This window comes from Dasypus novemcinctus, assembly GCF_030445035.2.
Source record: "Dasypus novemcinctus isolate mDasNov1 chromosome 21 unlocalized genomic scaffold, mDasNov1.1.hap2 SUPER_21_unloc_1, whole genome shotgun sequence".
Taxonomy (NCBI): domain Eukaryota; kingdom Metazoa; phylum Chordata; class Mammalia; order Cingulata; family Dasypodidae; genus Dasypus; species Dasypus novemcinctus.
Window position 1 is genome coordinate 900,473 of NW_026688136.1, and position 26,525 is coordinate 926,997.

General features: G+C 41.7%; 1 protein-coding gene and 1 long non-coding RNA gene across 3 annotated transcripts in view; one reads left to right on the plus strand and one right to left on the minus strand.

The window, feature by feature from the left end:
• Nucleotides 1-24,810, minus strand: LOC131277439 (protein IWS1 homolog). Of its 2 annotated transcripts, none has more exons than XM_058292453.2 (17): nucleotides 24,654-24,810; nucleotides 23,619-23,680; nucleotides 23,119-23,143; nucleotides 18,351-18,506; nucleotides 12,447-12,517; nucleotides 11,965-11,989; nucleotides 10,124-10,191; nucleotides 9,650-9,677; nucleotides 7,394-7,464; nucleotides 6,946-6,970; nucleotides 6,288-6,361; nucleotides 5,808-5,832; nucleotides 4,404-4,463; nucleotides 2,531-2,619; nucleotides 2,011-2,120; nucleotides 1,839-1,933; nucleotides 1-229 (listed from the first exon to the last, which is right to left on the minus strand). In XM_058292453.2, the coding sequence occupies exons 1-17, from the start codon at nucleotides 24,679-24,681 to the stop codon at nucleotides 180-182; spliced, it is 1,062 nt and encodes a 353-aa protein (XP_058148436.1). In that variant the 5' UTR covers nucleotides 24,682-24,810; the 3' UTR covers nucleotides 1-179. The 2 variants fall into 2 exon arrangements, with proteins under 2 accessions (XP_058148436.1, XP_058148435.1); XM_058292452.2 differs by having other exon boundaries at nucleotides 10,124-10,194; nucleotides 24,654-24,805.
• Nucleotides 1-26,525, plus strand: part of LOC131277441 (uncharacterized) — an 87,732-nt gene that overhangs the window by 52,302 nt on the left and 8,905 nt on the right. The window lies entirely within an intron of this gene.

Consider the following 26,525-nt stretch of genomic DNA (forward strand, 5'->3'; position numbering starts at 1 on the left):
TAAAGGTACAAAAACTGTTTAATATGACATAAAATTAAAAGTAAAACCTATTTCTAAGACTTCATCTAAGTCTTTGGATTAAAAACTAAAGTGCCACTTAGTTGTTCATTCACAATGGAGTAGAAGGGTGAGCACATAAGTGTCTCCAAGCGCCATAAGATCTCCAGTTCTACTCAGCTTCAGGCTGAGGCCTCCAGCTCAGCATCCTTGTAGCAGTCAGTTGTAGGATCTGCAACACAAATACGGGATCTGGAATCACTGGGGAGGCACAGAGGTGGTAGGAGCTTAAGGTTTCCCTGAGGTGGTTTGCAGGACTCAAAAGTTACCTCAGACCAACCCCGGAGAGGTGATCTTTGGTCCATGATATCCCAGGAGCCAGATCCAGAGGGACTGAATTCCTACTGCTGCTGTCTGCAGAAGGTGCTGTCTACGACTAAGAGTGTCTCTAAATTTCCAGGCAAAGGGCTGTGACCTGATTGCTAGATTGGGCACCTTTCAAGTGAATGTCCTCTGAAGAACAACACTGATGCAGAGGAAAAGGTGGGCTCGAGTCCTCTAGAAAGAAAAGGCAGAGTCCCATCTCCCTGGGGCAGGCGAGGGGCAGGAATTCTGAAGGGAGAGGCATGGAAGTGATAACCTTGCTCCCTCCACCCTGGTCCTCAACAGCATCCAGTGGTGAAAGCCTCAGATCAAAAAGGGACAGATTCTTGGAGCGCTTTCCCTATTTAACAGTGTCATTCTAAATCAAACACTGAGCTTACTGTGCAACCCGTTTTAATATAAAGTGACTGCGATGCCAAAATCATATATTTTCTTACATTAAGATATTCCAACATGTAAGTGTTACAAAACACTCATCATAATCTAATAAGAGTTATTACTTAAATGCTATAAAATAAATAAGGAGACTTAAGTAACATGTAATCCTCTCTGATTTTCTCATTCCTAGCAAGCCCTGCAGGGAGATTTCCTTTGTGCTTTGTGTTTGTTTGAATTCTACATACATGAATAAATTGTAAAGAAGTACAGCTTGAGAAAATGAGTGTGAGCTGAAGTGGGATGCAGAAGGAAACTACAGAGGCTTAGAACCCCAAGGCTTGGGCAGCAGTGACTCAGGTCCCACTGAGGTAGAAAACAGGGCCTCAATAGCTACCCTGTTTGCCTGAGAGTGACCCCACTGTTCTGGGTTCTGGATTGAATAATGGGCAGCCATAAACTCATGCTTTCATCCTCACCTGCACACCTATGGATGCAAAATCATCTGTGAATAGGGTCGTCAGAGATCTTACTAGTGAAGGGGAGGCCGACCTGCATCTGGGTGACCTTAATCCTATATGCTTGGAGTCCTTCCAAAGAGAGGAAGACTAGACAAATTCAGAGCAGGAGCCCCGGGAGACAGATGAAGACAGATGATCAGCTGATGGAGGCAGAGGTTGAGTTATGTGTTGCTGGCAGCATCAGGGAAAGCATCATCATGCTGACACCTAGATTTTGCGTCTCATCTCCTAAACTGAGTGTCAATTCCTGTGTTTGCCCCAGTTAATCACTGCTATCAGATAAAGCAGCCCTGGCAAACTAACACAGGCTAATTCACCCTTTCCCTGTGAGAACTGGTGGCACTCTAGGTTACTCCACAGTGTACACCACACTCAGAAAGAAAGACAGGAGGGGATTTGGCAGGCCTTAGTGGATTGGGAGGGCAAACTTTGGTCCTGAAGAGGGCTAGAGCCCTCCTACAAATTAAGGAGCTAAGGGAAGGCATAGCTGATCAGCTTTAGGGCTTACATGGAAAGCACTTCTACTCACAGGGAGAGGTTCTCAGGGCACCCTTCACTTGCCTGTGCTCATGTTCCCCATCAGATTCCTATCTCCGCCTCCATATTCACACACAGTTGTAGGCACTCCAGCAAGCTCCTCATGAACGCTGAATTTCCTGAAGTGGCAAAGAAAGTTAGTGCACATGAACTTGTTTCCCTTCCCTCTTCATCCTACCCACTACTCCACACTAACATGTCTTCTTCCTCTTCTTCCTGTCTTTTTACATCGTTGATTCCTTCTGTGCATTCTCGGAAAAGAAGGTTGATGTCAACAGACTCCTCCTCCTCAAAGAGTGTAGGCAGCTGCAGGGTAGAGAACACACTTGCTTTTCCAGAGCCATATGTGGAGGAACACGGCAGTGAAGGGAGAGTCCATCCCAGAAAAAACTTCCCAGGGGCCAACCCCACATGATGTGGGCCAATGCTTCAGACTTCAGCACAACTTCTTGCCTGGGCCATTCAGGGACACACCAGTTGATGTATGGTGCATAGTAGGGTTGGAAATCCATGCAATGTTAAAATGCAGTAGGTGAAGAAGGTGGAGAAACATTTTAAAAACATTGTCAATTGTATAACCTCACCTTCCTGGAGGCTACCAGGACCTTTGAGATGACAATTGTAAAAGGAGGGGGAAAGAGAAGAGCTACAAAGAAATGTTTACAAAGAAGAAACAGGAAGATTTTAAAATTAGGCAAGAAGAGGAAATAAATTACATGCATATTGCCATTCTCTACGTCTGACTCTTCTGAGTCCGAGAAAAACGCCTCTGAGTGTACCATTGCGGTGACCGTGATAGGGTGACCTTGCAAAAGGAAAGGAGAAAGTTAGGATTCAGGGGAGAATTAGAGCCCCTATTGTCTTTGTCATACCGTGACCTGAGCTTGGCACCCAATTCTGTCTGTGTATCACTCCCAACTTTCTTTGGGCCTCGATAGCGTCTCCTGTGCCCTGTGTGGTTGGCCTAATGTCAACAGGGTCCGTTTACTAGACCTCACATACTATAACTTTGGGGAGGAATGCCCATTTCCCCCTTGTCCTCAAAGAAGGCAGTCATATTCTCTATGTCTTGCTAAGCATGATGTTGATTTCCTTTCCATCATCTTGCCTCAGGACCTCCCTGCCTCTCTTCTCTCTCCCAATACTGCTTATTTCCTTGATTCTTGTCTTCCATTCACATTGTTCTTCCTTATGAGAACATAGGGGAATGATCAAGCGTATCATGCCACCCTCTCCATTCAATGGATTGGCCTATTACCAATTCAACCAATGCCAGATGCAATGCTCAGGATCTGGAGTTGAATCAGATCTTGTGGAAGAGAGCTACCACCAACCCCCAAAATCAAGTGGTTTTTGAAGTGTCTGTTATGGCTTTAGGTGTGAAGCAAACATTCTGTCCTCTCAACATCTCCATAGGTTCCAAAAAAAAAAACAAAAACAAAAAAACAAAACGATTTAGAGAGGATTAACAGGAAATTAGACGTAAAGTAACTTGTCCACATTCCCTTATCTTGCAAGTGTGTTAATAGCCTTGTGTAGAATGTGTGGCCATTTAAATGAATTCAGCCTTCTAGGTTCCATCAAGCCTTCTTAGGCCTGGGTACCTTGGGTGCTTTGAGAAGCCTGTGGAAAGGCACAGGGAGAGAAAGGAATATTGCTTGAGAAACAGGGCATTGCTGACCATAGCACTGAATTCAAAGAGCAGGAGGAAACCTGTGGCCCTGCTGCCAAGAGGCTCTGATTTGGGCATACTCAATTCCAGAGCACCAGCTCAGTAGGACTCTGAGAGCCAGTGTGTGAAACAAGTCAGTGGCCCGTTCACACAAGTCCTCAGAAAGCCTGCTGGGCTTTGCAAGCTCTTCTGGGGCAACTAGAATCAAACCATTCTCAGATGTAATTAAATTTAGGTTTCCAAACTACATTGGCATTTTGGATTTGGGTTGGAAGTGCAAAATAGTAGTGAGTTCAAGAATTTGCTTTAGCCACGCCTCTCAAGGACACAGGTACAGGCTAAGCTCAGAGAAAATGTTCTTCCTGGCTTCCAACCCATGGTTAACCTTTAAAGCAGGATCCACAGTAAGGATGGAACATGAAGAAAGTAAAACTAGATCTAAAATTGCACGGGATGAGCCCTTACTTCTCAAGTGCCATCTGGCACTAGCTAAAAACACTTTGTCCCAGGTCCAGGTGACAACCTGAGAGGTTGTGTCCCAACAGACCCGCTCCATTGAAGTTCAACACTTAAATCCAAACCACAATCTCTTGTATCAGTTACTATGGGAGGCTAAGCAAAGGAAACAAAAGTTTTGTTGTCAGACTGTTGAGAAGACATGAAAAAACTAATCCGTGGGAAGTTAATTAAAAAAAAATACATGGAAATTTCATTTAACACGCAACACACACAAAGCTCACGGTCATTATATCTCCTACTTTTATGTTATTGAAAACGAAAAGATGGAAGCAGGCCCTCATAAGTATTTCCTATACTTTCTAATATCATGCCCCCTTCCATAGACTCGAAGGCACCAGGTATAACTACTGATCTTGGTATCTTCTCCATTGGATCCTTCCTTGAGAATTGTAACCTACCTGGATTGTCGTCGTCGTCATCGCTGCTAGTGGAGTCATACTTGCGGTCCGCAAGCCAGTCTTTAGGAAAACAAAGATCCGCAGGAACGTTATTAAGGATTGGGCCACTCCCATCCCTCCCTTCTTCCTTGAGACCTTGCTGGCTACCATAGGAAAACCCAGCTCTCTACCCTGGGTTCTAAGACCTTCCTGGGCCCCTCTGGAGCCTGAGGCCTTAGCAAGAATTTGCAAAGTGCTTGCAAGTGAGGGAGAGGAGGGGAAGGTATCAGCTCTCAACTTCTCACTCCCTTATTTAGCTGGAAAATAGAGCACGGACCTCCAATCTTGTCACCCTGAAATTATGACTCTTTGGGCATGCTCTGTCTTAGATGAGTTCAAAGCACAGACCTAGTGCTAGACTCTGGGCTGCTGCCTTGGGGAGCATTTTGTGAGGATGAACATGTTCCCTTCTGCATCATCCCTACCACAGCTACCAGCACAAATGGGCGTTGGGCTTTAGCAAAACTGCAAAAACTAGAATCTGCTCTAGATGCCCTGGCTGTGTGAACTAAAATGACAAATGTTGACAAATTCGTAGGAGAACTTTAGAGACTCTGCCAGGCAGAAGAGGCTTGAAGAAAACGTGTGGATTAGGAGTCAAAGCACCTAAAATCTCAAGTTCTTTGGTCTGTATTCATTAAATGTCCAGTTCTGAAGATTTTCTTTCACCTTCTCGAAACTTCCCTGTCTCATATGTTAATGAAGGGACATGTATGTCTGCCTTTCTTTCATCCTGACCATTCAAAATGCTATGAGGTATAAGTAAAGCCTTACAAAGAGGAGAGATTTATGATTAAGCCAAGACATATTATTACATCCTAGAAAGAAGGGTCCTGTACCACATTTCAGTCCCTGTAGAGCTTCGTGAAAATTGTCTTTGATGTTGATGGATTATTCTTGAGTTATTGCGGTATACTTGACATATTGTAAGCCACACTAATTTAGGACATAATTTGATAATATTTGAAGAGATATTGATGGGATTTTTTACAAAGAAAGTTGACACTAGTCATTGTGCTGTTTGGTGTGTGAAAAATCCAGAAGACACATTAAAGACTCACATTTGTACGCATGCCCATTGAGAATCAAAACGTGTATCCTGAGAATCACATCACAAACATACACATGTAAACACACACCACTTTCATGCAGGCAAACACATGCCAACTAATCAGTACTCGACTTCTTAAGAAAGACAACCCTAGTTCTTACCTGAAATTTCCATTTCATTCACCACACCCAAATCCTCATTCCCTCAAGGAGGTTGTCATCAGGAACCTCTTTAAACTCAATTGACAAGGAAGGCTCATGTTTTTTTAATATCTGGACTTTTTCTCAGCAAGTGTATGACTTCAGAATACTTACCATTGTTGCTTGCTCTTGGGATTGGCTGCAATTTTACAGAGAAGATAATGCCGTAAGAATCAGAACTTAATCTATAGTGCTACAAGAGGCCTGTGTCCTCTTGGAGACTTCAGAATACAAGAGGGAAAGAATGAAGTTAAGGAAAACCAAAAGCAGGTGTAAAGCATGAACAGTCCTGGATGATGCATCTCTCAAGTACATTTTGATTACTAAGTACAAAATTCTTAATTCCAGGTGAAAAAATTTCTGCTAAAGAATGTCCTCCTGCCATATAGTTTATAACCTGATGCTGTCATTTATGATTGCCCCCTTTAAACTGGGATTAGCTCCTAAAAGATGCCCACTGAACACTGACCCACCAAGCATTTGAACCTCTCATCTATATTGTACGTGGTCAAATTTTCATAACTGAATTGGATGAGAAATGAAAGAAACCAAGAATGCAATGGTTCTATCTCAGATAAAGAAAGTTGGCCTTACCTTGGTGTAAGTAAATGGAGTGTGCTCTATGGCCTCGGCACTTAGGAGTTCCTCCAGCAGGCCCTCAGGGGGAGCTAGGAAGACAGAGAGTTAGCATCAGTACATTGGGGTAGTTGCTCTGGGTTCAGTCAAGAAGCATTGCTTGACTTGGATGAGGGATTAGAATAACAAGGAGGCAGGTATTCAGCAAGACTAAGTGAGCTGCTAAGGAGTGGGAGGAGAGCAACAGGGAGGAGCAGTAACACAAAGGGACGCAGTCCTTGGCACTGTAGCTAAAGACGTCCCAAAGCACCATAAAAGGAACCTGCAAAGGTACTAAAAAAGAGGATGTTGTTCAATGACAGTTTCTTACCACTCCTCCTGCCCATTTTGAAGCCCACTGTTATTGTTGAACTTTGAACATTTAAATACACGTAAAGTGTGCAACTATCATGGGATATGAACAAAAACCCAATCCACCTAAGGGGAACACAACTGCTAAAAGTACTGTACAATGTGGCCATTTTTCTTCCTCTAAAACAGAAGGACCCCTCTATTTCTTATGCCCACATGGAAGGTAAAATCAGATTGCTTTCCACAGTAAAGAAAGCATGAAACTCCTAGTTTAAATCATCTAGATGTTTTTAAAAAAGAAGTAAAGTGATGCCAAAATACATACCATTTTCACTTACTCCTGAAGCCACCTACAGTTAGAGAAATGAAAACACTCTGAGGACTGGAGCAGGCTGTATAGTGTTTGCACAGTTGGGTTACTCTGTTGCTGCCTTTAGAAAACTAGATGGGAAACGGGTTGAGATGAAGGCCCAAAAAGTAATTGTAACAGACACTTGTGGAAAGGCACAGCATTTCCTCTTTTATGCATCTCTCCCCATCTATTGAGGAGGAAACCTAGCCCTGTAATGTAGAGGGGACTCCTTGAAGACCCTCTTGAAGCAGAGATGTTAGTAAAGGGTTCCAAATAAACACTCTTCTGACTCAGGAAATTGCAGGCATCATCTATAATTATTTGGTCTGATTTTCATATCTGAACTCAATTGGCAAATAAAAGAAAGGAAAAAAACTTAAAATCAGCAATTTGACATCAGAGAAAGAATGGGTGACCATACCTTGGAATTTGATGGAACCTCCTCATCTTCCCTCTCACTGGGGGACTCATCCAGCAGGCCCTTAGGGGTTCCTGGGAGGACACAGAGTAAATGTCAATACATTGGGCAGTGTTCATGGGTTACTCAGGGACCTACCCTGACACTGCAATGGGCAAGAAAATAGGGACCTGAGGGGTAATAAGTCTGTAAAAATATATTGGTGGAAGAAGGATGGTAAAGGAGAAGAGGAACAGGAAAAAAAAAAAGAGAGAAATGAAGACTTTGTGTCTGTGTACCTAAAGGCAACCAAATTCAACATGATATATTCAATCTAAAAATAGTATTAAACAGATGGTATTACTTACAGAGCTCCATCACTTTTCCTTCCTGTTTTTTATAATAGTTGTGTTTTTATTATTTTCTTTAAGATTTACTTTTTATTTCTCTCCCCTTCCTCCTTACCGCCCCCCCCCCCAGTTGTCTGCTTTCTGTGTCCATTCGTTGTGTGTTTTTCTGGGTCCACTTATATTCTTGTCAGCAGAACTGGGAACCTGTGTCTCTTTGTTATGTCATCTTGTTGCGTCAGCTGTCCATGTGTATGGAGCCATTCCTGGGCAGGCTGCGCTTTTTTCATGCTGTGCGGCTTTCCTTATGGGGCACACTCCTTGTGTGTGGGGCTTCCCTGTGTGGGGGACAACCCTGCATGGCACTGCTCTCCTTGTGCGCATCAGCACTGCGTGTGGGCCAGCTCATCGCACGGGTCAGGAGGCCCTGGGTGTGAACCCTAGAACTCCCACGTGGTAGGTGGACACTCTGTCCGTTGAGACAAAATCTGCTTCCCCCTTCCTGTTTTGAATCTAGACAAGTTGTCAATGCCCTTTTGAACTTTCCAAGGTCATTTCCATCTCCACTAATGCAAAGTGCTCCTACTACAATACTAATCTGTTGTATAGTGTTTTATTTATTCATTTATTGGTTGACTGGATTTAATTCTAGACAAGGTATTCTTTTGTGTTGAGTCACTACCATGTGTCATAAAGATAATTATAGGGTTTGTCATAATACTCATGGACTACCGTCTAAAAGTACCCAATGTTCACCATGTGATATTTTCCCTTCATCTTCCTTTCCATTACCATGTTTTTGTATTCATTGCGTGATGTGACTCTCCATGCTTATATGATCCATCCCACAGTGGGAGAGTTAGTTAGGATCGATTGAGGGTTGAGCATGAATCTCTATGCTAGCTATAAGGGAAACTTGAAATACGAATGATGAACATGAACCTAATGGCTAAGAGGGAATTTTTGAGTTCTTACTCATTACTCTTCCTCAAATGAGTAGCTCACAGAATGATTTTTTTTTTTAATGGCTTATGGTGATAATGTTATTAAATAGATGAAAATCTCTCCTTGTCTGTCTGCTTGGGCCATGTGCTGAGCTGTGAACCAGTACTGGCAGCGATTGGCAAGCTTGTCCTACTGAAACCTCACGAGTCTGAGAGTCTGTGAGTTTACCAGCAACATGTGGGGCTCTCTCTGTGTTTTCCACACTAATAACTGTGAATAAGTATCTTGTAAAATGCACCTGCTAACCTGTGTTATGTGACCCCTGTGAATATCTAATACGTGAGTGTCATGTTTAGGAAATGCCTAGGGCACATACATATATATAGGCAGTGGAAATTCCTTCATTGTCACTAGTGACCCATACCTGTGATTAGGTAATATTCAGTAGTTCAGAATAGTAGTATAGGGATTACATGCCTCACTCCAAATCTTGTCTCTACAACGTAGGAATTTGAAATCTTGGGTCATTAATTTACGCCCCTCGGAACCTGGCTGTAAGGGATAGGGAGAGTTTACATAATTCCAGGAATGATTCTAGTGAGATGTTTACGGGTTATTGTATGCAATATGTGCTGTGGTGATGTGATGGTGTTTCAGAAAAGTTTCAATGACAGTTGTCCTGTGTATGTTGGACGCTTCACTTAGGGAAACACACAGCAATGCCCCAACACACACCTTCTCAATCCCTCCAATAGGCTCGCTCATACACACTCCATGACTGCCATAGACACAAATCCACACAAGTGAAGTGAATACATCTACTGGGAGAACAATAGAGCATGACCATATTCCTTATCAGGAGGAATTAATGTTTAATGTGTAACCATACCTCAGAAAATCCCACCAGTAACTGGAACCACCTTGGCTTTCCAGGCAAACCTAGGATCTAATTCAAAATTACCTCAATTCAGTAATTCTAGATACATACCAGCAGTTTGACTTTCTCCTGGGGCCACCTGCAATTAGAGAAAACCTTATGAGGATCAGATCATGTTTTGGCTGTTTGCAAAGGATTTTTGCTTGATTTGCAGCATTAGAAATTCAGGTGTGAAATAGGGGTCAAGCAAACCTGATGAGCAGGTGCAGCAGACACACCAAGAAAGGCATGAGCTTTTCCTGGACGCACATTTGTTAAATTCAATTTGTGTGGCGATTACAAATTCTTAATCCAAGGAGAACAAAATTGTAGCTGAGCAAAAGCCTACTTTGTCAACTTCTGCTCCCCTTTGTGGTTGATCTCTTCAATGTTGGATCAGTTAGAAGAGGCCCCACGTGATGCTTCCCACCCCAAGGAAATGGAATATTTCATCGAATATGTTCATGATCAGGTATCCTCATCTGAAATCAATTCCAATGGAAGAGGCCAAAAAATCAACTTTAGATCAATGACTAGTAAGCTCACCTTGGCTTTAAATGGGACCTCTTCATCCTCTTGATCACTTGGAAGTGCCCCCATCAGTTGTTCCTGGTCTTCTAGGGTGACACAGAGTAACTCATCACATTGGTGTGTTTCTCATAAATTTCAAAGTAAATTTATAGTCTTGGACAAGATTCTTAACTGTGTAGAGGAGGTAGTTTATCAAGCATGCTGAGAACTGCTGTGGGACCATCGTCCATCATGAAGGAAGGATGCAAAGAGAGCAGCCAGAAAGAAACAAAAATATATATCCCTAGCTCTGAAGCAAATATCAGCCTAAACCTTCTGACCATACCCAGTGTACAAATGGCACTGAAAAACATGCTATGATTCAATGCCTGAGTCCCATCATCCCTCCTCTTTGTAGTATATCTCAACATAAGTGCCAGTATCTTCTGGACAACTCCAAATGAATTCAATCTCCATGCCACATATATAGACACGGCATTTACCATTTGTTCTACAGAAATTTGTCACTTGATTAGAAGCAAAGTTTTCTGGTGGTCTGGATTCCATTCCATGTAATGCATTCTCTTGCATTTATTCACTAACCCATTGGGATAAAGATAACATATCACAGAAGATTGGGAGTACTAAAATCTTACCATTTAAATAGTAACACTTATTAATCAGATGGTTTTACTTCCAGTCTTTCTTTTCCACACCAAGTGTGGGTAGCCATTGAAATATTGAATGATATTGAAATATCACTGGCCATCAAATATGGGATAGCCATTATGTAGGGACATATAGATTGAGTGTCAACACCCACAAATGCAACTCTTTAGGAATGTTTCCACAAGGGGTTTGGACACCAGGTTAAGAACCAAGATGTATCTGCATTCTTATTTTTCAAAGACCATCTCGTGGGACTCGTGATTTGAGTGCCTATCGTGTCCTTTGGGATGATGCTGTCATATGTACTAAATTGTCCTCCCGATGCCTGTCTGCTTTGGGTAAGCTCCTGAGCTGTGACCTCAATCCAGTTATCATGGATCATGCCATCCTATGTGATGCCTCATGACTCTCAGAATTTGGAGCTGCTCATTAGCATGTATGCTTACTGTGTCCTTTGAGCACTAATAACTATATCAAAGTCTGTGGTGGTCAGCACAGGTAGTTGGCCTAGGTCATGTGAACACTGAGGCTACTTTATAATGATGGGCAGTTTTGGTCTCTTTGTGGGCTCATGTAATTCTGGGGTATGCATCTATACAGATGCTGTAACTCCCTTGTATGGTTTCTGGTAAGCATATGGCTGAGTGGCAAGGTCAGGTCTGTAACTCAAGGTATGATGACATGTGACTAGGTTCCCATTTAGGACCTTCCCTTTAGCAGTGCCAGAGCTTGGGATGTTCACCTTTGCCCTCAGTTTTCCATCTGTGTTGTGGTCATAGAAAGCAAACCCCAGATCCAGCTTTGGTGAGTGTGGAACAAGTTCATGTACATAGAACATGCAGTGGTGATGGGGTATACTTGAGAAAACTGTCCCTGTTGTCCCTGGTAATTGTCCAGTCTAAATGGGATATAACATCTGGGAAACTGCTCATGGTTGCCCCCATATATGCACACACACAAAGTCAAAATTACACCACAGAAACTCACACTAGACTCCCCAAACCCCCATGCATGCAAAGCCTGCACAACCTAAAGAGACCACAGACCAAACCACAGACTGTAGTAACAAGGGCAGATTCCCTTCACAGAAACCATTTCCTCATCACCATGATGCTTTGTCCAGGATGTCCCCAGCTGAAAGTTTTCTGGAAGTTCCTTATTTCACCTCTATTTTACCCTCAGAAGTGGGATTAGCACAGAATACCTACCGTTTTCACTTTCTCTGGAGTTCCCCTGCAATTGCAAAAAAGAAAACACTATGAGGATCCTAGGATGTTGAGTAGCATCTTCTCAGGTATTGGTGATTTTATGAAAACTGATGGGAAGCATTTGTAAAGTCAAAGGCCCCATAAATAAACATGGAAAATACATTAGGAATGGCTCAATTGTTGCCTGATGGATATGACTTTCCAGACCACTTTGATGGGAGTTACAAAAGTTTGAATCCAAGCAGAATACTGGTGCCGAGGCAAAAGCCCACTACCGTATGCTATAGAACCTGGTGCTTCAATTTCTAATGCCTTCTTTATCAGGGCACTTTTGGAAAGAGAAGCCTTCCAAATATCCTTTCCCCTGACCAGTGGGTGATATCTATAATTCACACCATCATATATTATGATATTTACTCAATTGAAAAGGACAAATAGGAGAAAGGAGTATTTCTATCTTAGACCAAAACAGATGACCTTACCTCAACATTAGGTGGAACCACTTCATCCTCCCTGTCACGAAGAGGGTCCTCCACCAGGTCTTCCAGGGGAGCTAAGGGGACACAGAGTAACAGTCAGTACAGCGGGGTGTGGCTGATACTATTCAGGGATCTTTGCTTGACCCAGACAGGGGCTTACAATGTGCAGGTCTGGGTGGTCAGGAAACATGGACTGTGGAGTTACCCAGACACACTTCATGGAAGAAGGAGACCAAAGAGAGGAAGCATGGGCATCAGAAATAGGATTCTTGGTTTTGTAGCTAAAGAGAGCCTAAATCAAAGTGAAATAGCTCACGAACAAGTGGTACTAAAATGTACAATATGATACAGTGATATGGTTCCAACTCTTATGCGACCCATTCTGAAATCCAGCAAAATTGCCAGAATCTCATTGACATCATGAGATACTGCTTCATACTCACAGATCTTTGTTGACTTTGAGTTTCTCATTTGTTCTACAGGATTTTTAAAAATTTTCAACAAGTTAACATCTACATAACATGTAATTTGCCAGTTTACCCATTTTTATCTATACAATTAATTTACTACCATCAATTAATTACATGTCCAATGTTGTGTTACCATCCCATCAAACATTCAATTCCAAATTTTCTCATTACCTGAAACAGAAACTCTGTAGCCATTAACCAATGAGACTAATCTATCTCCTTAGCCCTGGTAATAAAGTCTAATCTCCTTTTCTTTCTCTGAATTTTCTTTTTCTTATATTTCAAAGAAGTACATCGAAACAGTATCTTTCTTTCATATCTTCCTTATTTCCTCAGTATAATGTTTTAAAGTATCATGCATATAGTAGGGTGCATCAGAACTTCTTTACTTTGTGTGGCCCATCCCATTCTATGGATATGCTTTTGTTTTTTTTTACTGATTCCCATATTGATGGACACTTGGGTGGTTTGAAACTTTTGGCCATTCTGAATGATGCGGCAACAAACACTGAGTTTTCACATACCTATTTGTGTCCCCTCTTTTAAGTTAAATTCTTTTCATATATAGACCTAGTTGTTAGATTGCTGGTCCCATGGTAATCCTGTGTTTATCTCAATGAGGGATTGCCAAACTATTTCCCAATGTGGCTGATCCATTTTACATTCCTTCCACCAATGTATGGGCCTTCCAGTTGATTCACAGCCTCCCTTGTATTTGTTATTTTTCATTTTATTTCCTCTTAAAAACATTAGCTACCCTACTGGATATACGGGGCACCTCATTGTGGTTTTGATTGGCATTTCGTTGAGGATTAATTATATTGAGTATCATTTCTTGTGCTTATTATCAATTTGCATATATTCTTTCAAGATACATCTACTCAAGACTCAGCTAGTTTCCAACCCAGAAACTAAGTAAAAACCAAGTTTACCTGCTTTGCTTAACAACAGCTACATTATTCACGTATCATCTCCCTTTTGAATGAATCTGACAAAGATGGCAAAGATCCTATTGTTGACAGCCTAAGTGTAATGACTGTTCTTCTGAATGAATGAGTTTCCTGACTGTTAACAGAGACCCAGTCAAGTGAGATGAACGGCAATTACAAATGATAGTGGTCTTATCTATTGTGAAGTCCTTTGTCCCAAAATGCATAAAAACATCACTTTGGATTATGTTTTACCTTAATTATAAGTGTCTCAATTGATATATTTGCCAAGGCATGGAATGAACCATAACTTAACCTTGAATAGAGTTCTGAGTGAAGAAGAATTAGGAGACCTTTATAGTGACCCCAATGTTGGCAGCACCTAAATGGGAATATATTTCTTTGCTGTGCTGTATGTGTGTTTGTGTGGGGTGGAGTGGAGAAAGGCGGGATGGAGAAAGGATTGGGAGAGGAGTGTTTAGGAGAGGTATAATAAGACACTGACCAATATTTTACCAGGAAGCGCTCCTGTGCAGTGCCTACACGATGACTGAAACAGTGATTAAGGCATCTAGGAAATGGGTAATTTTCAAATGACACTTGAAGCAAATGACAAAATAATTTTATGTGTAAGACACTAAGTGTTTATCATAAAGTTCCAATTCTTTGAGTAATTCTCAAAGAAAGAAAAATGAAAAGGTATCAGAAAAAAATGTAAATACCAAAGCATTTGCAACAAAGTTTTCAGGAACTCAAAAGGGGAAAAGAAATAAAATTAAACCTCCCCAGAAACATGAAACATTTCCCTAGCCAGAGAGCACATTGATGTAGAAAAAGGCATGTAATACCATTCCCAAGCTCCCTTATCCAATCAGCCGGTGTCCCTGTAAAATGAGAAGGGACACAGAAAGAAACAGTAAAGGGAGAAGGCTATATGAATGTGGAGGCAGAGGCTGGACTCATGCAGCTACATGCCATGGATCACCAAAGATTGCCACCCTCCACCAAAAGAGAGGGAAAGCCAAAGGAGAACTCTTCCCCTAGGGCCTCCAGAGGGAGCATGGTGCTGTGACACATTGATTCCAGACTTCTGCACTCCAGAGCTGTAGAAGAACACATTTCTAGGTCTTATTCTTTCCTTTTGCTATTATGTGGCCAAGATTTTGGTACTTTGTACGGCAGCCCTGGAAAATGAATATAGTACCCTTCACGATATGGAAGGCTCCATACAAATGACCACCACTGCTGATTCACAGCCAGTTTCTTTCAACTAATAATTGACACATGCAAGGACGTGAGTGTTCTGCACACCTCAGGACGATCTCAAGGACTGCCATAGAAAACAATGCTTCAAGCAGGGGTGCTGCTGTGGGCTCTAGAGACATCTGGACACTTGAGGCCTTTCAGCCAAACTCAGGAAATTGGCACCACATGGGTGGGCCTTACCTTAGAATATATGATAGCCAGTCTCCCTGGTGTATCAGAGTTAGGCTCATTTCCTACACACGGTTTTTCTGCCCATGTATTTGAACCTATACTTATCACTATATCCATTTTTAGATGTATGTCCCAGAGACTTAAATCTGCAGTGTGTTCATATGCCAGTGGAGCCCTGAATCTCAGCAGAGTTGCAGCCAACACCTACTCTCCAGTTCCTCAGATTCACCCAGGATAAGTAACAAAAGAAGGATGATGGACAACGCCCATCCCAAAAGACAGAGAGTACCTAGCACTGCAAGCAACAGTGTTTCCTCCATCTGCCCCATAGGACCTAACACCCATCTTAATCAGAAGTAGCGTGGGCATAAGCATTCCAAAATCCTCAAGATTGAGGAATGAACACCCATAAGAGGAAAATGTAAATATGGACCAAAGTAGACTGATTATTACTCTAGGACTAGAAGTCCTTTCCACATTGATGGAAAGACAGTGATCACCGCGGTTTCTGTGGGGAAGCACAGGGAAGAAAAGGTGTAACATGGGGCATTTTTGGCATATTGGAATTGTTCCACATGGCATTGCAATGACAGATACAGGCCAGTATACATTTTGTCAAAACCTGTAAAATTGTGCAGGGCATAGTGTAAACTGTAATGCCAACTATAGACCGTGGTTAGTAACAATGCTTCCGTATTTGTTCATCAATTGTCAAAATATATCACAATAATGAAATATGTTGTTAAATGTGTAAAATGTGAGCAGATGAGGTGGGGTATATGGGAATCCCTATATTTACAAATAACTTTCATGTGATCTAAAACTTCTTTAAAAATGAAGAACATGTGAGTACTATAGGTAAAGCCCTTAGAAAGGTTGTGGTACAGTGTCACTTTCACATGAATGTTCAATTAGTAAATCTGAAAGGATGTGCAAAAATTTAACAGTTGGTACTTAATGACAGAACCTAGAGGAGTACAGAAAATGGAGGGAAAGTCAATCAAATTTCAATATACAGTTTTTCATATACTTTTATTTGTCTACAAGTACATTATTTTTTGTTGTTATCTCTTTTTTTATTCATTTTTTAAAAAATATTACATTAAAAAAATATGAAGTCCCATTCAACCCCACTGCCCCCACCCCCCACTCCCCCCACAGCAACACTGTCTCCCATCATCATGACACATCCATTGCATTTGGCAAGTACATCTCTGGGCATCGTTGCACCTCATGGTCAATGGTCCACATCACAGCCCATACTCTTCCACGTTCCATCCAATGGGCCCTGGGGGGATCTACAATGTCCCGTAATTGTCCGTGAAGCACCACCCAGGACAACTCCAAGTCCCGAAAACGCCTCCACATCTCATCTCTTCCTCCCATTCCCCGTACCCAGCAGCCACCATGGCCACTTTTCCCACACCAATGCCACATTTTCTCTGTGGACATTGGATTGGTTGTGTCCATTGCACTTCTATGTCAAGAGGGGGCTTAGATTCCACATGGATACTGGATGCCATCCTCCTGCTTTCAGTTGTAGGCACTCTAGGCTCCATGGTGTGGTGGTTGACATTCTTCAACTCCATGTTAGCTGAGTGGGGTAAGTCCAATAAATCAGAGTGTAGGAGTTGACGTCTGTTGAGGTTCAGGGCGTGGCTATCATATTGTCAGTCCAGAGATTCAAATCCCCTAGATATATCTTAAACCCCAGCACCAACTACAATTCCAGTAAAGTAGCATGAAAGTCTTGTGAAATTGTTGTTATCTTATGCAAAAAACCTACTCTCTGAAATTCTTGAATACAACAATGATTTCCCTTTTTTTTTGGGTACATATTTGGAAATCCAGGGAGGGCAGAGTGCTGAGTTCTGTTTGTTATCTTTGCTGTTTGGGGCCTCAATGGGAAGTCTCACTGGCTGCACACAACTCGGAAACATGTGGGTAAACTTCACCCATGTCTGTGTTCAGAAGCAATGCTTTGATGTGAAGCCTCTGTGTGACCTCTCCATGTATCTATTAAGGCAACACCCCACTTCCCAATACCAAATCTAGTTAGTTTCCTAGTGTTTCCATAATAAATTGCCTCAAATTGGGTGGGTTGAGAACAGAAACTTATTCCCTCACAGATCTAGGGACAAAAACTCCAAAATCATCGTGTCCATAGCACCACTCTCTGTCTCTCTGAGGAGCCTAGCCAGGAGTCACTCCTTGACTCTTCTGGCTTCAGGTGGCTCCAGGTGCCCTGGCTTATGGCAGCACAACTCCAGTCTCTTCTTCCATCTTCACATGGCCTCCTTCTCCCAGTGTTGGTCCATCTTCACACAGCTTTCTCCTGTCTCTTACCTTCTTATAAGTGCTCTCTAGTCATAGAATATTAACACCCACCCTTAATTCAATAGACCTCATCTTAATCACATCTGCAAATACATTATTTCCAAATGAGTCCACCACACACAGTTACCAAGGATTTCTGAATGTAATTTGTGGGACACAATAAAACACCTGAATTTTTGTCACGGGAGTTACATGACAATATGCCTTTGTCAAAATGCACAGAGGGGTAGATAGGAAGCATGACTCTCCAGAACAATGTACTGGTGCTGTCCCTTTAATTGTACACACATCCATAATAATGAGAGGGGTCAACAGGGGAAACAGTGCTGGGTCTGCACTGGAAGGATGGCAGGGAAACATGTAGGAACTTTTTGTACTCTCTGCACAATTTTTATGTGAACCTAAAATTCCTCTAACAATTTATATCATTTTTATAACAATCTCACAGCACTTTTTTGAAGTCAACTCTTTCAGCTAAAGTTCATAAATAGATTAATGACCAAACATTACCTTGAAATGCTGTGTACCAGTAAACACAAACCGACTTTTGTCAGTGCATCTTTCACTATGTGGTTGTGGTGCTATCTACTAACACGATTAATAAAGTTGTCAAACATGAATTTTAAAAAAAGATGGTGTCTTAGCCTTTGTGTAGGTTTTTCCTCAGTAGGGGACACTAAATAAACCACAGGCAACATTACTGAGGCAATACAATGATTGCAATTCCACTGTACCTTCCAAAGAAGAAGAGTTGCTTGGGGACATTTGACGGCCCTTCCTCTTCCTTGGCCACATGGTGATTTTGCGACGTCTGACAGACTGGGAATGGCGGGCAGTAGACTTTTTGGATTGAGTAGCACATTTTCTTTTTTTATACTTGAGACATGAACCTGGGAAATGCATGCACAATAGAAATATCAGTTGACATGTTATTGACAGTTGAGCATAGGAAATCTTTAATGAATGATTTAGAGTTCAAACTATCATCCTCTCATTAAGGAGCTTCCCAGAAGACCCCATTGGGTCTAATTTTGGTTTCAAAAGATGTAGTTTTGTGTTGTTCACTTTAGACACTCAATAGACAGATGCAGGATGCCTTTTTGTAGATGGGACAGCATAGGAAAGCAGCAAAGCACAGTGGCCAAAGTATGTGTGCTAGTATCAACTGGGTTCAAATACCATTTAGAGGCCACCCAAGCCAGGTTATAGCTTGTAAATTTTCTGGGTTCAGTTTTCAGCACTGTCATTTGAAAACTTTAATAAGATCTACTTAATTGTGCATATTATGAAACTGAAAGAATGAGTAAGTGCAAGCAAAGCCTTAAGAAAAGTGCCCAATACGTCATAAAAGACTTAGAAGAGCTCGATTGTTAAAAGTTGGGAGGAATAAGCAAGTATTCTACTAGTGCTTTCCTCCAGAGAGGGTGGCTTGTCCTGAGCCTTGATGGCTCAGGACAGGGGAGGCGTGACACTGACTTTCAGCCCTACATGGGTGTGATGCTTTAGAGCTCCTGGAGAATATGCACACTGTCCTGTCAACCCCAAATGAGTCCTTTGTGTTCACAACATTGGTGAGTGAAGGATTTGGGTCAGGAAATGTAAGCACTACTCCAACTTGGCAAATTCCAGGGGTTCCAAGTTCCCTCCCAGGAGCCGTGGACAAAGGCCAGCCAAGTACTTGATTCCAGGGAAGAGAATGGCTCAAATCCTCACCCTACTGTCTGCCTAAAAGTTAATTCTCTGATGCAGAATATGACTCAGGTTCCCCCAAATGGAGTTCCTCTGAAGGACCAGGGACTCTTGTGGACATCCTACCCCAAACTATTCACACCGTCAGCTGCCTTGTGCAAGACTTCCTGGGGGTCAGCTAACCACTCCTGATGACCAGTCATCAGCTTGGCTACCATGGTGGCTCAGAACCCAGGATTTTCACAAATAACTGCCCAGGGCAGCTCTGCAAAGCACTAGCTCCCTTCAACCAGTGAAGCCTGAATAAGCAGTGAGGAAGGAGAGAGTCCCATCCCTAGACATAGCTTAGAATCCCCATCTAGGGATTTGCTCAGCAACCCGGGCCTGCATTCCTTTGGGTCCCACGCTCTGATCAATTAAGGGATTTCCCTTCTACTCCCTCTCCCAGGCTGCCCTCAGAAACCTGCATCCTCTGCTATCGTCCCACAGAAATCCTGCCAGGAAATCCCAGGTACTTTCCTTTGCAATCTCTGGTCCAAAATGCAGACGTTTTCCACGCTTTCAGCACGTGTATTCAGAAGAATGTTCTTTCTGTAATTTCCCTTTCCCATCTTTGTCTTTCTGGAGTTTGGTATCGAGATTCTCTTGATTTGATGAAAGAGTGTCCCTCTATCTATTCTTTGCAAGTGTGTTCTGCTTTGGCATTATGTCTTTATGAATATTGTGTGGTAAACATAGGAAGCCACTGGGACCTGGAGATTACTTTTGTGGGCATGCTTACTTTTTGTATTTCTTTTTTCTAAACATGAATGCTTATTGTAATGGTTGTGAAGTACACAAATGCACTTCACAGGGCTTGGTGGTTCATATAAACACACGTGTTGTGAACACCCTGACCTACACTCAGAATGTGTCCAGCCCCTGGCGGCCTATCGTTTGCTCCTTCCTGTCAGTAGCCCCCAGCAATTACCACTATTCTGACCATGATCACCATCGTTTAGAGTTCTCTCTTTTTCACACCCTATCAATGGAAGCACACAGTATAAACTCTTTTGAGTACGGCTGGATGTTATATCTGAATATTGTGGGAATTCCAAGCTGTTGCTCTGTGAATCAACATTTGCTATTTGGAATGCCAAGTAATTATATCACATTAGGACATAGCACAATAAGTGTATTCCTTCTACATTTTATACACTGTATTGTTTCCCTGAATGACTGCTCAGGATCAAACTGTTGCAAATGAGTCTTTGCAGGCCTTTGTGTGGACATTGCATTCGTGCCTCATTCATGGCCCTTAGATTATACAGAACAAGGACAGGGCCTGCTGGGTCACAGGTGCACATGCCTCTAATCCATACCAGAACACTGTTTTCCAGGTGAATGTAACAGCACCCTCCCCACAGCATCATGGGTGAGTTTCTCCATGTGTGCACCCATTCTTGGTGTTCATCTTTATACCCAGGTCGTTCTGGCACATTTAAGAGGCACCCAGAGCATCCAGGATACAATTATCCCTTCTATACATCAATGCAATTGACATGTATTGTATAGGTGACGCGTTCTGCAAAAGAACCTGTACTGTGGATGATTTGACAGGAGACAAATATCAAAACTTTTTAGTTCTCCTTTTTTTTTTTTTCCTTTTAATATCTTGGAGAATGAGATATTCAAGTTAAAAGTTTTCATTGCATTTGTTTCCCGGCAAAAATATGAAATGAAAACACCTATCTGTACTTTGAATATGTTTTTGTCATACAGGGTATAGTCTTATAAGTAACACTACAAACAAACCATGCAAAGAAATCAATTCTGTGATGTACTTCAAAATCTGGCAAAAGTTTTCTGTGAAGATAGACAGTTCACTAATGCAAAAGGCTGTTAAAAGGAATCCTTCCATTTAAGTTAAGCATTTATTTATATAGTCATGCTTCATAACCACTGAAGCACCTTAAAAGTCTTAAGTGAGTTGTTATGAGGAAAAAACCCTAAAGAAAATCAATATTTGATATAAAACAGAAAGAAGAAAGTGGGTCATTAGTGACAACACTGATTACAGGAGGGAATGAAAGAAGGAGGGAGGGAGAGAGGGACAAAGGAAGGAAGGAAGGGAGGGAGAGAGGGAGGGAGGAAAGAAGGGAGGGAGGAAGGAAGGAAGGAAATAATGGAAAGGTTCAGGAACAAATGAGAAGCAGATTCCTTGGATTTCCAGCTAAGGATTCCTAAAGTGTCTTACAAATGGTAAATCTACAAATGCACAAATAGTAATGTGTTCATTATGACACAACCTGCATCCCATAAAACCACGTGTTTTGAAGCACAGCTTAACTACCTTTAAAACCATTTCACCTTCCGCAGGTCCATTTATGCTGCCTCTCCATTTGTTGTCCCTTTTATGGAAGTTTACAGTTTATTTAGGGTCTGGATTATTGAATCCTGGGCACAGTATTTTGTGTATTTATTCAGTAATCTGTTGACATATAGGAAATCCAATTTTGAAATTTAAAATGTTGAAATCCTAACATTTAAGATAACTACTCTTTTTGCTATTGTGTTTTCCTTCTCAACTTAAAAAATTGTATTTATAGAAGTTGTAGATTATGTAAATGTTACATAATAACAAATTCCTCTTTTATTCCATGTGTGTATTCATGAGTGAGCTGGTGCTTGATCTGTGATGGCACTAAGCAGCCCACACTGGAGAATTCATTAAGGAGATAGGCATGGGTTGAGCACAGAGGATCTCTAACCAGGCGCACAAGACAGTTCAATAAGGGTGACCTGGGCTAATAACCGAGGGAAATTTTGAGTTCTTACCTTCCGCTGTACATACAACTCATGGCTTGCAAGACTGGCACATTTCTTGGGCTACTGGCAATAATGTTAGCAAATACACTAAAAGAATCTCCTGATTTTAATCAGATACTGGCCAGGTAATGACGAGTCACCCAAATCTAAGAGATATTGTCTTTGTTTCCCTACATAGTGACTTTGAACTCTCAGATATGTGACTGGACAAATGCATGTGAAATTAGCAGTATGGTAATTTGAGAGGTCATCTGGGTTATGTGACACTGGCAAAAATCTTATACTGATGAGCAGTGGTTGAAAACTCGGTAGGCTTGAAAACTTTCAAGTACATGCATAGATGCTAATGTTGTCCAATTTTTCCATGTACATTGTTTGATATCCCCATGTCTGAGCTTTAAATGCACGTTCAGTTTCAATATTGGAGCCTCATGCCTGGGTACAGAACCTGGCTCTAAGTCTTAGGCTCTAGTGAGATTGTTGACATGTGTCTCTGTGCCTCTGTATTCCAGCTGAGGTGTCAGTATTTTAAACCCCTGCATGACATATGGCTGTGATGAGGATTTAATAAGTTACTGTATGTAAACTGTGCACTGGTCAGAAGGAATTATTTTCTTGGTAGAGTTGACAATGTTGATTTACCTGTGTAAACAGGAACACTGTCTAGTATGAATAAATACAAGCACACAGACACACACACATTCAGATTCACAGTTACACAACACAGACTTACTCATTGCCATGCCTCAACTACAATCAATAGTAATCCACACTACCCAAGGGCAACCCAGCTGCTTCCAGAAACATGATCAAAGTTGAGGAAACATGATCAAGGTTCTTTCCCTTGAGATCAGTTTCTCTCACACCATCCCCAATTCTCACTCCCACAAGGAACTGGGAATTATCCCAATTATCCCCACCTAAGCCATCATGGAAAGCCCACCTATTCATCTAGATTTCTATTATTTTCTATCCCCAGCCATTCAGTGATTCCAGAATACACACCTTGTTCTCTTGTTCTTGAGGCTACCTGTAATGAAAGAAAAGAAAGCATGTGAGAATCAGATTAGGCTGGGTATTGTTTACACAGGTCTTTTGCTCTCTTAGTTGCTGTAGAAAACCAGATGGGAATCCACTGTTAAGTCAAAGAACAAAAAAGCAAAGTAGAGGACACCATTAGAAAAGGTGCAGACCCTCCCAGATTGTATTTCCTTCTATTCCTTTTTGGCACACAATTACAAAATTATTAATATAAGGAGAAAAAAATGCCACTAAGGCAGGGGGTCTTCTACATAGTGTCTCCCAACTGACACCACCAATGTTGAAGGCCCTCTGGCACCAGCTGTCTGTTGGAAAGAGAGTCTACCCATTCCTGCTTACCCCCAAGCAGACAGTACCTAAATTCTATACTCTACGTGATGAATTTTTCAAATCTGAATTTGATTGCAAAAGAAAGAAACCAAGAAACCAACACATTTATTTTAAATACAGAAAGTCAACCCTACCTTTGTGTTAGATGGGTTCTCCTCACCTGCCCTGGCATTAGGGAGTTCCTCTGATGGGTCACCTGTGGGAGGCGGGAAGACACAGAGTAACTCTCAGTATATCAGGAATACATCTCATGAATTATTCTGGGAACACTGCTTGACTCGTGATGCTTCTCTTTATGGATGTTGGTTATACCAAACCAGAACTGGGCTGCTATTGGGCCACCGACTACATGAATATTATTTATCTTCTCATCTATATACATTATCTTTTTTTCTCTGTGTGGGAAAGTGTCAAAGCACTTGCTTATCTATCAATGTCTATGAGTTCATTTTCCTATTTTTCTATCTATTGCTGTGTGTTGAAAGATATGCTGCTCATTGGGTGGTAGAGAAAAAAATTACAGTATTTTCCCCATACTTACCATTAGGGAGGGCAGTGGGTAAGTGAAAGCATCAATAAGTAAGTTTGTCAAATGAAAATTTTGGATAAACCCCAAGGATAAAAGGAAAGGTGCATATTGGTTCATAAACTGACATTTAGAAACTCAAGTTCTTGGAAAACTAGTTATATGAATGGAAGCAATGGATTCCCTAAACATACTGAGTTACATATGCATTTCAGGATGCATAGCAATGGTAAAGCATGTTAAAAACCAACTTTAGTACACTTCGTCTTATGAAATGCCTCACTTCTGATGTCTAGCCACCCATTTTAACTCCAAATTCTGAAATGAATAATTTACTTGGCCCTTGCTGAGTGAAAAACAGCATCAAAACAGACATGGAGCTGAGGAGAAGATGGAAGGGTACAGAACATTAAAAGAAATGCTAAATTTTTCTAGTGGGAGACTCATTTTAAGGCAACCAGCTTGATAGAAGGATCTAAAATATGAACAAAGTAGTAAGAGACAAGTATAAAGCTCATCTGAAATGTTGTAGGATGAGTTGGGAGAGGAGAAACTAGAAAAGAATGAGGAGAATATTTTGTTGAAAAATAACTAGCCAATTTGAGGGGTATTAACTAGATTAAGTAGGTCAGTATGTTCACACCTCTTGAGCAGCAATTGAGGTTTCCCATCTCTATGAGCCGTACGAACGAAGCTGGGAGCTTTTCCACCTGCCACCAACTTCAAATCTCTCTGGGCACAGAGTGACAGTTAGAACCGTGAGGCAGATGTGCATCATGAAGTAACCATGGCGACCAGTCATCACAGAATTTTCAGAGTGAATGCCTTCTCCATATTGCAAGGTCCAACTGCTGCTGTGTGGCCATTTTCCTTTGCCACCAGCAATGACTGGGTGCTCCTATTTCTCCACATCCTCTCCAGTACTTGTTATTTTCCATTTCTTACTAAGAGCCATTCTAGTGGGTATGTTATGATATCTCATTTTGGTTTTGAATTGCATATCTATCATAGCAATGACAGGGAGCATCTTTTTTTGTGCTTTCTTGCCATTTTTTACCCTTTGGAGACATATCCAAGACTTTTGCCCATGTTTCAAAACGTACTTTTAGTTTCATTTTTTCACTGTTAGAAACATTAATTTTGATTCAGTCTACCATAAATAACTCAGGAGAGATTCCACTCAGTCTCAGATGCAATATTTTGTTTATTTTTCAAAGATATATATATCACACAAAACGTTCCATTAAAAAATGAAGGAGATTCCCATATGCCCCACTCCCCACAACCCCCATTTTCCCACATCAACAACTTCTTTCATTAGTGGTGCACATTTATTGCATTTGATGAATACATTTTGGAGCATTGCTACACAGCATGGATTATAGTTTACATTGTAGTTTTCACTCTCCCAGTCCATTCAGTGGGTTATGGCAGGATATATAATGCCCTGCATCTGTGCCTGCAATATCATTCAGGTCAACTCCAATTCCCCAAAACGCCTCCATAATACGCCTCCTTTTCCCTCTCACTGCCTTCAGCAACTCCAGTGGCCACTGTCTCCACATCAGTGGTATAATTTCTTCCATTGCTAGAGCCACAATAATTCCATAGTAGAATACCAGTAAGTCCACTCTAGGCCATAGTTCATTTCCCAATCCTGAGGACTCTGGCATGGCGATGCCCACTCCACCGTGCAACTGACAGCAGCTTTGTCCGTTTTTTAATTGGGTTGTCTTTCATTCTATATATGTTGATGACCTTCACGATTCTTTATATTTTCTAGATAGAAAACCCTTATTGGATATATGATTTCCCCATATATTCTTCCGTAGAATTAGACTGATTTTGCTTTCATTATAAAGGTATTTTAGGCACAAAGGCTTATAATCTTGATTAGGTCTCACGTATCTATTTTTCTTTTGCTGCTTTTGCTTTGGGTGTGAAATCTAAGAGGACATTGCCCTGGAGAACTCCCTCCTACCCATGCATTCCCCATCAATGATACCTCACTTCAGAGTTTCCAACAACTGAGGGAGTGCTGAGTTCCCATTCTGGGAAACTCTGCCCCACTCCCCAGTGGAGCAGCAACAATACCCCAAGTACAAGGGCAAAGACCAGTGAAGAAGGATGGTCCAGTGATGGGCCCTTGATACTGATGACTATGTTTATGGGCCTAAGTGCTTTAAATTACAAGTAGGCCTAAACTGTAGGGTGCCTACGAGTTACATCCCAAGAGCCTCCACATTGCTCAAATGTGGCCACTCTCTAAGCCAAACTCAGTATGTACGTGCATTACCTTCCCCCCAGTGTGGGATATGACTCTGGGCTGAGGTATTACTACCAACACCTGCCGGTGATGCACCTAGAGAAAGACCTTGAATAAAATGGGTAAGTGGTAAAGACAAATGAGTTTATATGGCTAAGAGGCTTCAAAATGTGTTGGGAGGTCTTCAGAGGGGTTGCACTTATGCTCATCTCAACAAGATCTCAGAGACAGCCAAAGTAGGTACAACCC

Bases quoted from the DNA above. Each gene is read 5' to 3' on its own strand.
- LOC131277439 (XM_058292452.2), bottom strand. From the start codon at position 24,681: ATGGGAAACCTCAATTGCTGCTCAAGAG. The intron at 18,507-23,118 runs GTGTGTATTCTG...TGCATTTCCCAG, and splicing joins CTCAAGAACAAGAGAACAAG to GTTCATGTCTCAAGTATAAA. The intron at 5,833-6,287 runs GTAAGGCCAACT...GTAAAATTGCAG, and splicing joins CTCCATTTACTTACACCAAG to CCAATCCCAAGAGCAAGCAA.